The sequence below is a fragment of the Rhopalosiphum maidis genome, chromosome 3, assembly GCF_003676215.2.
Source record: "Rhopalosiphum maidis isolate BTI-1 chromosome 3, ASM367621v3, whole genome shotgun sequence".
Lineage (NCBI taxonomy): Eukaryota > Metazoa > Arthropoda > Insecta > Hemiptera > Aphididae > Rhopalosiphum > Rhopalosiphum maidis.
In genome coordinates, this window is record NC_040879.1 from 9,438,017 (window position 1) to 9,454,575 (window position 16,559).

The window sequence follows — 16,559 nt, forward strand, 5'->3', positions numbered from 1 at the left end:
GCTGTATCCTGTTAAAGCATGTTTTTGGTTTTTGTGAAGACTACAAGCGTATACTGGTGAACTGCAACCAACAACTCGTATTGAACAGATCGGCATTATCAAGACGACCCCCTACTACAATCATGCCATATCTTAACTTGATGTTCAATGACTTTAATTTGCTTCGACCATGGATACCCTTATTTTTTAATAATGCCTCATATTCCTCCATGAAGATCTCCCTTTAAGCATAAATTATTAGTCTTTGTTCAGCAACTATTAATTCTTTAACTGTCAGGTAGCGTATTAGTTGTGGAGCACGTTTGGATTTTATGAATTCAATGAACCGCAGCATCCACGCAGTTGTTCGACGTAGGCGTTGCCAGCTTGAGCAAGAATCAACAAGTCTATTTGGTGACTGCACTGTTAAAAGAACGAAGCGTACGGTTTTCTGCTCTGGTAACTCTTCCCCGATTGGCAGTGATACTTGTTCGGATCTCCAACTTTTCTGCTCATAGGATAACCATTTTGGTCCACTCCACCACAACTCAATGCCTTTCATGTCGTGTGCCTTCACACCTCTCGATAACACATCTGCTGGATTGTTGTATTTCCTGACGTAGTGCCATTGCTCAGTATTGGTGATATCTAAAATTTGTGAGATGCGGTTTGATACATAGGTTTTCAAACGAACAGATTGGCTATTCAACCATCTTAATACTATAGTTGAATCTGTCGACAAGTAAAATCTATGTAAGTCGATCTTCCATGAATTGGCTACCTTCATTGCTAATTGAGCTAATACTAGTGCTCCCCCCAATTCTAACCTAGGAATCGTAGCTCCTTTGAGAGGGGCTACTCGAGTAGATGCACATAATAATCTTGATTGCCATATTCCGCTTGGCAATTTACACCGTACATAAATACATGCACCATAGGCATTTTCTGATGCATCACAGAAGCCGTGAAATTCTGTTTTTACTCCTGCACATGCAACTGCCTTTCTTGGAATTTCCAGTGTTTTAAGTGCATTGAGGTCTGACCAGTATTGGTGCCATTTTTGTACTATTTTGACAGACAATAGACTATTCCAATCTGTCTTCACGAGCCATATTTGCTGCAGAAAAATTTTTCCTTTTACTAACACTGGAGCAAGGAAACCCAATGGATCAAATATACTGTTTAGAGCGGACAGGAGACTACGTTTGGTTACTTCACTATTTTTTGTCAGAAATCGCTACATTAAATTGAAAGATATCTACTGCTGGCTTCCAACCTAGACCTAATGACTTGTCATCCTCACCCAATTCTAACACAAATACTCATCATCATTTTTGTTGTCGATATGTTCGAGTAAGGATTTTGAGTTAGAACACCATTTTCGTAATGGAATTTTTGCTGAATCTAATATCCTTAAGATATTCTTCTGGAGACGTAGACACTCTTCTTCGGTTTGTGCACCAGACATTAGATCGTCCATATAAAAATCTGTTTGTACAGCCTTAGCTGCCATTGGAAACTGACTGTTGAATTCTTCTGACAGAACCGACAAACACTTTGTGGTCATGAATGAGGCCGAAGTTGTACCGTATGCAACTCTTGTCAGTCTATAAGTCCGTAAAACTTCACTAGGAGTCGCCCTCCAGACTATAAGTTGCAAGTTTCGGTCTTCTTCTGCAATCTCCACCTGTCGAAACATTTTCTCTACGTCAGCGGTGATAACGAATTGATGGCTTCTAAAACGACATAAGATTGAGAACAACTCTTCTTGAATACTTGGACCACACATTAAGACATCGTTTAGAGATATTCTAGATGAGCTCTTAGCTGATGCGTCGAACACTACTTGTACCTTTGAAGTTAGACTGGATGTTTTGACCACTGCATGGTGTGGTAGGTAAAATTGCCTTGATGTTGGAATTTTGTTTTCAATTACTTCATCCATATGTCCCGTTTCTTAATATTGTGTCATGAATTTTACAAACTCAGTACGTAGATGTTCATCTCGTGATAATCTTCTTTCGACGCTTATAAAGCGTGACGTGGCCTTAGATATGCTATCTCCTAGCTGGCTAACTTCTGGCTTTACAGGTAGACGGAGCACAAATCGACCATCGGCTCTTCTGGTAGCAGTTCCTTCAAAATGTTGTACTGCTTCCTGTTCTTCTGCGTGACGCTTATTGGCCTTGGATAACCTGCCGAATAGTCCTTGATCAGTTTTCATTGTTCGCCATTCGTCTTTTAATGACGCTCCAGTACTCACTAAGCAATTAACGTTAAATTCTCCAGTCATAACCCAACTTAATTTTGTGGATTGTAATGTGAGATTACCAGTTTGAAGTTGAATCCTCTCTGACTCTAATAATTCAAAAAATATCCCTGCGCCCATTAACATATCGATGGTGCCTGCCTGGTCAAAATTAGGATCAGCTAACTGTGAAAGAATATTTTTGGTGATTCCCCAGCCGTCCGTGGGTCTTATACTTGAAGATAGTGTGTTGACAATTGATGGTAATACGTAGCATGATATGTTAACCTGGAATGGTGATACTCGAGAATAAACCTTAATATCTACCCTTGTAGTCGATTGTGTTCTACTTGAACCGATTCCGCTCACCGGCAATGCTACCCTTTCTCCTGAGACCTTGAGTACGTTTTGTAACCTTTTGGATATAAAATTCACCTGAGCGCCGCTGTCTAGCACGGCACGACATTTGAACTCCATTCCATTCTTGTCCTTAACTATCACTTGTGCTGTGGCTAAAAATGCATAACGGTTCCCTGAGGCCCATGACGTAGCTGATAATGCCCCAGCTAAAGATGATTCTCCTTCACTTGTACTATTAATTTTCTGATCGTCGGATACCCTTTGTGAGAAGTGTAGTAGAGTATTATGCTTCAACCTGCACTCTCCACATGAGCCATTAGACTTGCATGTTTTCGTTGTATAATATGCTGACAAGCAATTAAAACATAAACGAGTATCTCGTATAATATTTAGACGATCGTTTATACTCAGTTCCTTAAACTTGTCACACGCATGTATCCTATGTAGCCCAATGCAGCAAGAGCATTTTGAAGCTGACCCTTTTCAGAGGCTAACAGTGCCATCTAAATAATTTTCTCGGACCTTCTTTGTCTACTGGTTGATTGGTGTTGGCCTGTTGACATTGATTGATTATGAGATCGTGACTGTATCTCTGAGTTTGAATTTTCAAATGCAATACATCTTCTGGCTAAAAACTTTTCTATGTTTATATACTTGGGTAACTGTGTGTCTTCTTGTCGAAGCTGCCACTCATGTGCTGTATTCTGGTCTAAACACCTTAAAACAATGGTATCTAGCCATGCGTCCCACTGCTCTATTGACTGACCTAAGGCCTTAAGCGCAGCTATATGACATCCAATATGTGAGTGCAGCATTTGTAACGCTTCTATGGAAGCGGTCTCTACACGAGAGGCATCAAGAAGCGCTCGTATGTGTGTCTGTATCACGAGGCTTCTGTTGTCATATCTCTGCTTGAGTCGTTCAGTAAACACCTCATAATTTCCATCGACCATCGGGATTGAACTAACGATATCTAAAGCTGGGCCACTCAAACAGGATCTTAGATAATATAATTTTTGCGCCGGAGTAAGTCCCTCATCATTATGAACTAACACACAAAAAAACATCATAAAATGCTTCCCAGTTTTCAATATCACCATTAAATGTGGGTAATGAAATAGGTACTAACCTGACACGGTTTGTATTACTTGACGATCCAAACGATGCATTAGAGCCTACAGTACTTGATGAGCTTCGGGTGCTGATAATTTCTTGCATTTGCGATCTTGTCTCGAAGTAGTTCTCTTCAAATGACGTTCGTTCTTCTTCTTCCCTTTCCGGTTCTTCTGTAATTAACTCAATTTCGCATTGAACTGCGTCAAACTTTTTATTTATATTAGGCAATTCTTCTTGTCAAAATTCAAGGAGAGAAATTGACTGTTCATTATGATCAAACTCTTTTATAAATTTACGAAGTCGTGTTAACGAGGCCTTAACCACTCCACGTTTTTTTCTTAATGCGATCATTTGTTTTTCATTATCCTCATCGAGAGCCATCATGAAAATAATATACAATGCTGACTTAATCCAATGCAATTACGACGAAATAATAACACACAAGTATACGCACGTATACAGTAATATATCACAGATCTCAATTAATGCAACGAATTCAAGAAATATATAACAGTAATTAATAAATTCTAAAACGGTATTTAGTTGACCTAGTTATTTATTGTGACTTTCATATAATAAAATAATTAGATTATTTCACCCGAATATTCTTGATTCGCATACGAAAGGTATAAAATGGAAATTATAATTATAACATATTAATAACAATGAAAATTATTGTTACGCATGACTCTTAGATAATACGAGATCACGTCGAGGTCACCAATTGCTACAATAAAATATTAATGTATAGAAATATAGCCCCTTTGGCTCAATATAAATTAAAACAAATGCAATGCCAATAATAATAAATTAATTTAAAAAAATACAAAAATAGCGGCTGTTGTATGCGAGTGTTTATATTCTTATTGCGGCGTCAACAACTATAATATTGAGTATAATAGCAACCATAATATAATATTAAATATATATATATAATAATAATTTAAAGCCGTGATAATAATCATGTTCTATGATTACAAACCATAGACCTTATACTAAACGACTGGCCTTTTGTACACGAAGAACGGTCATAGATAGAGGGCGCTTTTCGGTGACTGTAAAAGTATCGTATACCATAAAATATATTATGTCATCATAGTATTATGCCACAAGAAAAAAAAGAAATGATAATAGTATCATATTATTGTACAATTGTACATTATACTTTACATACATATACTAATAGACTGGCCTTGCCTATAGAATAGCTGTGGTAGTAACCGGTCAGACATACCGCAGTGATGTACAGAATAATAACATCAATATTGTCAATCACTGAGGTATGTCTGACTGGTTACTACCACAGCTATTCTATAGGCAAGGCCAGTCTATTAGTATAAGGTATAAGAAATAAAAAAGATACCAAAGATTATCATTCACAGATGAATGCTACAATTTTTGAAAAGTGGTATTTGCAAATGTTAATGAACTTGGAAGAGCCCAGTGTCATTGTTATGGACAACGCGTCATACCATTCTGCATTACTCGAAGACTACCCGAAGTCAAATAGTAGGAAGACGGATGTTCAGCAATGGTTGTGCGGAAAAAATATAGACTTTTCTCCCCTCGAAACTCTTGACGAATTACGGGCGAAAGTCAAACTTGCGATGCCGCGTGGAAAAATTTATAAGTTGGATGAATTGACACTCCAAATGGGGCATGAAGTGGTGAGACTTCCACCTTACCACTGTCAGTATAATCCCATAGAATTGATTTGGGCACAATTTAAAAGGAGAGTGGCTGAAAAAAACTCAACATTTAAAATTGCTGATGTTGAGGCACTCGTTCATACAGAAATTGATGCGGTAACTGCTGATGATTGGGCCAAATGTGGAGAACATAGCGTGAAAATTCAAGAGGAGGATTTCCACAAAGCAGGACTGAGGGACGAAATATTAGAGCCAATAATTTTAACAATTTATCCAGACGACAGCAGTTCGAGCAACGATGATGACGATGACGATGAATAGATTTTTATGTTTATTATTAAATTTCGAAAACAATTGTAAATATTTTAAATGTTATTATTATTATTTTATGTTTAAAAATGTGATAATAAATTAATAAAAAATGTGTAATACAGAAGTATAAATTGTTATGCCTTTATAGTAAAGACCCGTTTCATAGCCACGCGTATAAATAAACGATACGCGCACGTATAACAAGTGTTTAAAATTATTATACGCGGGAAACCATTCTTCGTAGCCCTAATGAAAAATGGCCACCGGGAGCGTGACGGTCATATAGTATAAGGTCTATGTTACAAACTAGTGACTACAACATTTGAGATCAGGCGCGGATCCAAGGTGGCGCACGCCCCCCCCCCCCCAAATCACTAAAACAGGTTTGTGTCATGTTATAATGTATTGGGTTTTCAATTATTTTCGTGGTTCATTATAACTACTAACTACAGTATTATAAAATTACGAAAAATAAAATAATATCATTTTATATTGTGTAGTGACTAGTGTTTAAGCGTGTTACTATGTTAGGCTAGGTTCACATGGACGCGCGTACACGCGCGTTAGCTAGCCGCGCGTGTTTAGATATACGAGTTTCTCATACATTATTCACTTGGCGCGCGTATGAGCCCGTATACGCGCGTCGATCGCGATAACGACGCAAGAATCTATTTCCGCGCGATCACGCGCGTGACATCGCGGATTGAAATTCCATGTTTCATTGTCGGACCGTTCAGTTGACACGCGCGTTTCGATGCGAACGATCGAATTTTGATCATAGTGTTTGATAACTAGTGTTTTTTCAAATATGGAAATCGAAATAGATACGTTAATTGACGAAATAGAAAAAAGGCCTGCCATATGGGACATGACAACACATGAGTACTCAAACCGAACCATAAAGAGAAGAAGTTGGGAAGAGTTGGTGCTTGTCTTTGGTGGTCATGAGGATTCAGAAGAGAAAAAGAAAAATTTAGGTAATTAATCCTTTATTATATTTATATTTATTTTAAAGTTTACAAAAGAATAATGATTATAATAATGATTCAAATCATTTTATCTTGCCACTCTAATTTCCCTTCATTTGTAAAGTAGTCGGTAAATTTGTAAATTTTAATATTGTAGTGATTTTAAATATTATTATTATTATGTTTTTTATTATTTTGTGTTATCGCCGTGGTCTGCACGACGCACGGCGACCATTTTTATAAACCGATCTATTTTTATTATATTATTTTGTGTACGTTGTCGGCGTGCGTCGGCACGTTAGGTTAGGTTAGGTTAGTATTTTTACGAAATATGATAAAATCTCGAAATTTTGAAGTTATTGTTGAAAATTCATAATTTTTTTTTGTATTCATACCTAAGAATTTAAAATTGAATATAAAGTGGTCCATAAGTTTTTCTCATAATAATTATAAAAAAAATCGATTGTAAGTCAATTTATACATTTTTTCTAGCGTCTAAACTTAAATTTTTACAATAATAAAAATTTAAAAATTCACACGTAAAATAACGATTTTCTATCAAACGGTTTTAGATATGAAATAAATAAATAATATATCCTAGAGCAGTGGTTCTTAACGGGGGCGGTACCGCCCCCTTGGGGGAATTTCGGTCTCTCTGGGGGGCGCTAGTTGAAAAAGTATGAAAAATAATACAATAATTGAACGTGAAATCAGAATAGTTGTAATTGCGACAATTGCGTACGCTATGTAACGGTATACGGCATGTTATCTAATCGCATTTTACGTATCGGGAACGTCCTGTTTATAATAGATTTATTTTTACATTTTCAACCATAGCTCTGGACTATTGTATACTGTACCTTGCACTCTTGCAGTACGTGATTGATATCGTTACAGTGAACGTCGCGTTTTTGAATAAACTAGTGCGTTTTTCTGACAACACTAATAAATATTTTTATAATGAGTGATCATAGTGCAAAAAAGAAGTGCCGTCAGTATTTAGTAGAGTACCTAAAGTTTGGTTTTATCGCATCACCACTTAATGTACAGTTACCGTTGTGCCTTACATGTCAAAAAACATTTTCGAATGAGACAATGAAGCCATCAAGAATGAAAGATCATTTATCAAAAATTCATTCCGATAAACTGGAGAAACCACTTTCGTTTTTTCAGGCTCTTAAAGCAAAAATTGAAAAACGGTCTACTGTGAATAGTTTATTTAAAAAACAAACATCTGATCTTGATAAAGGACTTGTCGCTTCGTACAAGGTGTCTTTATTGATAGCAAAAAACAGTAAACCTCATTCAATCGGTGAAACTCTTATTTTACCGGCTCTCAAGGAAATAATCGATACTATGCAAGGAGAGGGTACTAGCAATAAGATGATTAAGTCAATTCCTTTGAGCAATGACACTGTCTCCAAAAGAATTGATGAAATGGCAGATGACATCGAAAACAAACTTATAAATTATTTAAGAGAAAATAATTTTGCACTACAGATTGACGAATCAACTGTGACAGATAATAAAGCTATATTACTAGCTTACGTGAGGTTCATTAATGAACGTAAAGAAATCGTCGAGGAATTATTGTTGGCTACAAGTTTGATCACTGATACCAAAGGGTCGTCGATTTTTCAAGCGGTGGAGGAATATTTTACCAGAAAAAATGTCCCCTTGACAAATATTATTGCATGCGCAACGGATGGCGCTCCTTCGATGACCGGTCGTCATGTTGGGTTTATAGCCCACCTTAAAAAAGCTGCCCCAGGTGTTATTTGTGTTCATTGTGTTATACATCGCCAACATTTAGCTGCTAAAAACTTAAGCAGTGTGCTGCACGAAACCCTTCAATTCGTCATAAAAGCTGTAAACAAGATTAAAGCAAGTTCACTCAATGACCGCATGTTTCGAGAACTTTGTCATGATAATGATGAAGATTTTGAAAGATTACTTTTGCATACTGCAGTAAGGTGGCTTTCCAAAGGAAAATGTTTGTGTCGTTTTTTTGCATTATTTGACTCTATCATTGAATTTCTCGATAAAATTGATCCTGTCTTAAAAGAAAATTTGAAGCAACGAAAAATTGAGATTGGGTACCTCACAGATATTTTTGAAAAAATGAATGAAGTCAATTTGAAGCTTCAAGGGAATAAGATGAACTTTATTAAAGACAAAGGAATAATTTCCTCATTCATTTTTAAATTAGATCTTTACAGAACAAACATAAATCGTCAAGAACTGATTCAGTTTCCGAATCTCAAGTCATGTTCAGACGCAAATGGTTTAATTCCAGAAGACAAAATTCTAATTTTCACTGATCATATTTTGCAGCTCAAAAAAGACATGAATTCAAGATTTCAAGATCTACTTGAGTTACAAATCTGTAATTGGATTTTAGATCCATTTTCGTTTGAATCTGTGGAAGATCTCGAACCTCATTTACAAATGGAATTTATCGATCTTAAACACGACTGTGAGGCACGACTTGTTTTTAAGCAGGTCGGTTACGAGCTTGCCTGGATCAAGCTTAAAGACACTTATCCACAACTATGGCAACAAGTTAAATCGTTGCTTCTCTCTTTCCCGTCAACGTATCTAGTTGAAAAAGGATTCAGCGTTGTTGTCCAGCTTTTGACGAAACAAAGAAATCGGTTGGACATTTGCAACAAAGGTGATCTACGTTTAGCTTTGACCAATATCAAACCAGACATCGTTAAATTAGCAGCTACTCATCCAGGGCCGTTCAGAGGGGGGGCAATGGGACCATTTTGCCCCAGGCCCCATTGTTGTAATATTTTTAGGGGGCCCCCAAAAAGTCTTGATGTATAATAATTAAAAACAAAGAACTATCACCAACCACCGTTATTGAGACAAAAATAATCTGCTTTGCGTCATCCACATAATATTAATACTTAAAATAAAATTAAAATATAATTTATTACTGTCTTATACAGTCATACAATGCGCGAGTAAGAGCATGACGTCCAGTCACGTAGTCAAAACAATCTCCTCCACCGCACCGCTCGTCTATGCCGTCGTTTCTACTTAATAATATTTTAATATATTAGTATAATGTGTATAGTATATGTGTGTAGTATAATGTGGATAGATCGCGATAACGATACTTGATTTGCTAAGATAGGCGATGGTGCACGCAGCACTCGATATTTTTAGACAAAAACCTATAACCGATACATTGTAGAATTGACTATTCTGTATAGTAAACCACAACCTACACGGCCGCACCATTCGGTTGCTAATTACTCGACAGTCGATGTGTACCACACTACCACAGTGTCCCTGTATTTTTATAAATTTATTACTAGCACAGTAAATAGCGATTAGCAGAAACACCAATATTAGTAAGTAATAATTGATTGAAATATGTACATATTATTCTTTATTTTTATTAAAATGATTAATTTTTAATATTTCTATTAGTCTTTAAAGTAGTCTATCTTCGTATTGGGACATTAAGCTATAGTCTGTATCATTATATCTACCTGTACTTATAGAATAATACTAAATTATACCCTAATACGGTTATACCTATTTACATTCATAATTACATGTTAAATGTATTGAAGATAAATGTTTTTAAATTTTTTTTTACTTGTTATCTAAATATTTCATAGCATTTTCCAGTGGAGGACTGGGAGAAAAAAACATATTATAAAATATTATAATAATATTATTTAAAAAATATAAAAATGTATTCATTTATATATGTGGTTTATAATTGAATAAAATATATCCTATTATATTATTTAAACGGGAGACTTTTTTTCCGTTTACCGCATTCGATTACTTAATTTAATTTCTAATAATTTATTTAAAACAATTAATTAAATTAATATAATTTACTTACACTACTTATGTTGTGTGACTTTAGAGTTGTTAATAATAAAAAAAATAATGAAGCGTGTGTATTTATCGGGTGCTGCGAAGAAGAAGGCAAAAAATGAAAAAAAAACTTAAAGAAGATAAAGGAAAACGTAATTTACATGATTTCGGTTGGTGTACGTCAAGTAGGAACTTGGCTTAAAATGATATAAACGAGCAACAATGTGATATTGATGATCCCAAAGTATTAGAAAATGAAAAAACCGTAAATATTCATGTAGGAGAGTCCAAAAAAAGTAAAATTGATGATACAGTTGTTCCATATCCAAAAGAAATTAATGAAAACGTTATTAACACACAAAATAATGAGGTAGTTAAATGTATACCAATGAACGAGAATGAAAGTGTAAAGGAATTAGATAAAAATGTTATTGACAGTAATATATTTTGTTCCAAAGGCATTATTGAAGCCAATTATAACAAACAATCTGACGAAATGTTTAAATTAAGTAACGATCCAGCAACTTGGAAAAAACTTAGTTTGTCAGATCGCGACTATTTAGCTGCAGTTGGTCCACCTACTATGCCATCAAAGTTTCCCCATGATAAACATGAGAATCGCTCTTTTCCGATTTCACTTTTACAAAAAACCTTACCTAATAAAGAAACAGTAAAACGCGACTGGCTTGTATGGAGTACACTAAAAAATGCTTTATTTTGCTTTCCGTGTTGTCTTTTTTTAAGAGATGATGAATTTGAGCCATCGGGTTTATGTAGAAATGGTATTGAAAATAATTGGAGAAAACTGTATGACAAGATCGATAACCACGAAGGGAATACGAAGCACATAGAAAGATATTTATTATGGAAGGACTTGGTAGAAGCAATAAATGGTAGGAAAGGGATCGACAAAGATTTGCAAGTTTCTATTAACACAGAGAAAGAAAAATGGAGAAAACTCCTTCGGATAGTAGTAGATATCACATTGTTTTTAGCAGAAAATAATTTGCCATTTAGAGGCATACACTCAACGATCGATCATGATGACTGTGGACTTTTTATTTCAACTGCAAAATTAGTTAGTCATTACAGCGAAACAATGAAAAATCATTTGGACACTATTAAGGAATATAAAGACAGTGGTAAAAAAATGTCTGCTCACTATCTATCTCCACGAAGTCAAAATGAGTTTTTGGAAATTTGTGCCAAAAAAGTTCAACAAAAAATTATTGAAGAAATAAAAATATGTCAATATTATTCAATTATTGTAGACGGTACTCCAGATGTGTCACACAAGGAACAATTGGTATTCGTTATAAGATATGTTTTTGAAAATGCTGGAACTTGGGATATACAAGAACGATTTCTAACAATGGTTGACTATGAAAAAAAAACAGGAGCTGATATTGCAAACAAAATAGAAGAAATTTTAGTTGAATGCAATTTAGATTTAGCACTATGCAGGGGCCAAGGTTATGATAATGCAGCAAATATGTCTGGCAAATACAACGGCGTGAAAAGTAAAATAATAGAGAAGTATCCTCAAGCTTTGTTTTCACCATGTAGTGCTCACTCTTTAAATCCATGTGGAGTACATGCAATGGAAACCAGCCTAGAAGTAAAAACATTTTTTGGAAACATTCAAAAGCTATACAACTTTTTTTCTTGTAGTCCATCAAGATGGAAGATACTTCAAGAAACTGCTGGTCTTTCACTACATTCAATATAAGCTACTAGATGGAGTGCCAGAATTGATGCTGTTCGTCCATTATCTAAAAATTATTCCGGTATTCTAAATTCACTTGTTCGTGTTAAAAATGAAATTAATCTACCTGCAGATAATTATGCTGAAGCAGTTGGTCTGATTTCATGGTTACATTCCTTTGAATTTATATTGTTAACAACTATCTGGTACAAGGTTCTTCAGTGTATTGATGATCGAAATAAAATTCTTCAGAGCAAAAAAACTTCCATATATGAAAGTTCAATGCATTTTCAACAATTAGCTACAGAAATTCAACAGATAAAAGACTCTTGGAATGATTTATTACTGGAGTCGAAATCAGTAGCTTCCACTTTGAATTTAACGACAGAATTTAAGATAACTTCAAGAGTTCGAAGAAAAAAACATTTTCACGATGATATTTCAGATGAACAGCCTTTCCATGATATTGAAAACAAATTTAAAGTTGAAGTGTTTGTAACCGCATTAGATAGGCTTTTATCAGATATTTATGGTATTCAAGCAACTATGGAGAAAATAACAAACACATTTTCTTCAATAATCAATCCACCAGATACAGAAGAACCAAGTGCTGAATATTTCAAAGCTCAAGCTAATATAATTTCAAGTGTATATCCTAATGACGTGTGTGCTAATGTATTAAAAGAGGAACTACGAATTTATTTCAAAATACACAAAGTATCAACAATTATTTTTAACGATAGCGAAATTGCATCGATTTCTATTCTTAATCAAATATATAAGAAAGGACTTCAAAATATACTACCTCAAATATGTATTTGTCTTCGAATACTTTCTACCATTCCCACGTCTGTGTCAACGGGAGAAAGATCTTTCAGTAAACTGAAATTAATAAAAAGTTATTTACGTTCAACTACAGCAGAAAACCGCTTAAATCATTTAATACTTCTCTCCATCGAACACAAGTTGGCAAAGACCCTAGATTATGATGATATTATTGACAGCTTTGCTGAAAAAAAAGCTAGGAAAAAGGTGTTCTGATATACATTTTAATATTTTATTTAAAATAATAAAATAATATACGTACATTTTTTTTAATTTTCTTAATCTACCTTATCTGTTGTTCTGATATACATTTTAATATTTTATTTAAAATAATAAAATAATATATGAACATTTTTTTTAATTTTCTTAATCTACCTTATCTATTTATTTAATCCTATAAACATCCAAGTTAATATTTTCTTTGAATATTTATATCTAGGAATAAATTTTAGTTTTTTGTATACATGGTAATACATTGCTAATAATGTATTGAATAATATTGATATAAATAATATGAATAATATTAAATTCTATTATGTAAGTATGTAATGCTATAGGTACACGAATTAAATGAGCTTGATTGGTTAAGGTTTGGAAAAATAACGTTTATAAACATTTTGTTATTCTCAGTGAGTATTTTGTTTATCATATTTTATTATTATGGTCAAAGGGCCCCCAAATTAATTTGCCCCTGGCCCCGAAAAACCTTGGGACGGCCCTGTACTCATCAGGCTCAAGGCAGTCATTGATAGGTATAATTTGTATATTTTATAATTTTTTTTTTATGGTTCAGTAAATCTTTTTGTATAGTAAATTATTAAATTGTTTTGTTAAGGGGTGTAAAATATAATCATAACTATCTAAAAATAAGAGTTTTTACTTTAATAGTTTAATTAATAATGTTATAATATACTAATGAATAAATAAATATACAAATATATGTATATTTATAAGAAGAAAATTTGATTTTGCACGAGGGGGCGTTAGCAATTAGTTATTACGATAAAGGGGGCGCTGAACTAAAAAAGGTTAAGAACCACTGTCCTAGAGTCTAGACTGACAAATCATCTCCGTTCAGAATCGTATTTCGTATACAATGATACCTATCATTACATTCAAATTTAACCTACCATAGTCTGAGGTACACCCCACCCCCTAATATACATCAGAGCGATACCCACTTACCCGCTTTTTTTAAATTGACGTTTTTTTATCAATAATAATCAAATTAGCCTTACCTAAAGCTCCAATTCAGTTTGGGAAATATGCACGTATTTCAAATCCTGTTGAAATGTCTAACCATTTCTGTTTGTTAGGTTCACTGATTACAGTATTTTTTAATTTAATCCATATGATTTGGCATACCTGGCGTATTATGCCACTCAAAGTAGATACTCCAATTTTGTAATTATAGTGTATATCTGTTATCGAGCAACCTGTTGACAAGTATCTGAAATATAAAATAAGAAAATAATTTATGATTATTTTTTATATATAAGACTTTTTTTCCGTGTATTTTCATAGTTTTGACTTAATAGTATATGAGATATTCTGGATACTTTTTAATGCATAAAAATGCACGGGCGCAGCTTACAATCCGATTATTTGTTTTAGGATTAGAATTACAAAAGAAATGGAAGGTATTCGAGATGCATATGTAAAAGAAGTAAAAAAAATGAAACAAGTTAAGTCTGGATCGGGAGCAGAAAAGTCGTCATATTTATATTATAGAAGGTTGCAATTTCTACAACCAACCATAAAAAAAAATCTACCGAGAGTAGTTTTGAAATTGCAGACGTTGGCGGTGATGGAAATTTAGAATCATCGACTGAAACTTCAATTGAGGAAGATAGTTCCAGAGTTCCAAACGAAGAACGTACTTTCAAAAGTCCTCTTCAGCAACGAAAAAAAATAAAACTTCATCCTGCTGATGAGCACTTTGCCAACATCATAGAAAAAAGTTTAAATCAGAGGAATACTGTAGATAAAAAAGAAGATGACGAAGATAAATTATTTTGTTTATCTTTATATAAAGAAATTAAAAAAGTACCAGATGCAATGCGTTTAAAAACTAAAATCGAAATTTATAACCTACTTTTAAAAAATCAAGCAATACAAACTCATCCTCAACCTTCAAGTACAGATACCTCTAAATCCAACCATGTATCCACACCGTACAGCCAACAAAATACGCAACGATATGCATACACACAATATGATCGTCCAAATTATACAACTATTCCTCCATACGATACGCTTCGTTATAATCACATTTACACTCAATTCAACCAAAATATGGAACCTCTACAAGCTCCTTCACCTTTGTCTACTAATAGTGAGATTTCTCAAGAGTCGTCTGACCTTGATTTATTTGGATAAAAAATAATTTAAGTAATATATAAGGTGATTCTTTTGTATTGTTTTTTAATATTTGTTAAGTCTAAAGGTTGATTTTTTATTTTGTTTCAATATTATAAGTAATTTTGTTTTATAATTTATAAAGTAGTTCAGCAAATATTTGTTAAGTCGAAAGGTTGATTTTTTATTTTGTTAAAATTTTGTAATATTTTTCAGTAAATAAAAAATTTAATAAAATTTAGACAGACTTACCTTAATGTAACGATAAGTTTTTCTTGTGGTGAAATGCAATATCTTGTTGCATTTTCATCAGCTTCTAAGGAGTCTTTAATTGTCTCCAATAGGTCATCGAACGATTTAATAGACATTCTAAAATAATTGAAAAATTTATCTTCGTGATCTCTAAGTTTTGGATATAATGTGATATATAGACTTGTTGAAAGTCTTGTTTTTAAAATTGGATGAACCCAATATTTTCTTTCCCTTTTTTGCCTTCGTCTTCTTATTCTTCGGTGGACAACCCACAAACACACAGCATCTACTATGTCCATTCTCGATGTACGTCTGAACAGTACTAAAATATGTTTTACATTGATACCTATTATTTATTTATTTCTTCGACGCGCGTAGCATATGCAGCCATCTGAACAGTCATACGCGCGTTTTGTGGCGGGCTAACGCGCGTCCATGTGAACCTAGTCTTATAGCTAAATTGCGTTCGATTGATCGCCGTCGATGATAAACAATTTCATTAAGTACCTAAATAATGATTATTTCTTATAATAATATCATGAAAATAAAATATGTTTAATAAATCAATAACAACGGGCATAGACGTATACTTTTAATATATATATCTATATAAAGCTTTAGCTTTATCAGTTACTGAGTAGATTGTCATCGTCGAGAACAATACCCGAAACCAAATATTATTATTGTACCATTATAAATTAATATAATTATCGGTATGACTTGCCGTCGTCGACCATCGCTGTCGTTTCTGGGAAAAAAAAACATAATAAATGTATAAAAATATAAATAATAATTATTGAAAACCGACCGTCGGCCGTCGCACGTCATTTGATTTGTAAACAGTGTTATTTTTGTGCATTCGGCATTGCATTTTGCATTAGTGTGGATAAATAGTGTGTACATAGTGCATAATTGTAATCAGACACAATTCAAACCTGCTA

General features: G+C 33.8%; 3 protein-coding genes and 1 pseudogene across 3 annotated transcripts; 2 read left to right on the plus strand and 2 right to left on the minus strand.

Moving 5' to 3' along the window:
* Window positions 1-223: 223 nt before the first annotated feature.
* LOC113559687 lies at window positions 224-1,924 on the minus strand. Its single transcript, XM_026965436.1, has 2 exons — window positions 1,302-1,924; window positions 224-1,196 (listed from the first exon to the last, which is right to left on the minus strand). Exons 1-2 carry the CDS (start codon window positions 1,922-1,924, stop codon window positions 224-226), a joined length of 1,596 nt encoding a protein of 531 aa, XP_026821237.1.
* Window positions 1,925-1,936: 12 nt separating this feature from the next.
* Window positions 1,937-3,090, minus strand: LOC113559686. Its single transcript, XM_026965435.1, has 2 exons — window positions 3,009-3,090; window positions 1,937-2,934 (listed from the first exon to the last, which is right to left on the minus strand). The coding sequence occupies exons 1-2, from the start codon at window positions 3,088-3,090 to the stop codon at window positions 1,937-1,939; spliced, it is 1,080 nt and encodes a 359-aa protein (XP_026821236.1).
* A 1,995-nt stretch (window positions 3,091-5,085) lies between these two features.
* Window positions 5,086-5,673, plus strand: LOC113559685. Its single transcript, XM_026965434.1, has one exon. It carries the CDS (start codon window positions 5,086-5,088, stop codon window positions 5,671-5,673), a length of 588 nt encoding a protein of 195 aa, XP_026821235.1.
* Window positions 5,674-6,472: 799 nt separating this feature from the next.
* Window positions 6,473-15,387, plus strand: LOC113559955 (annotated as a pseudogene).
* The last annotated feature ends 1,172 nt before the right edge of the window (window positions 15,388-16,559 follow it).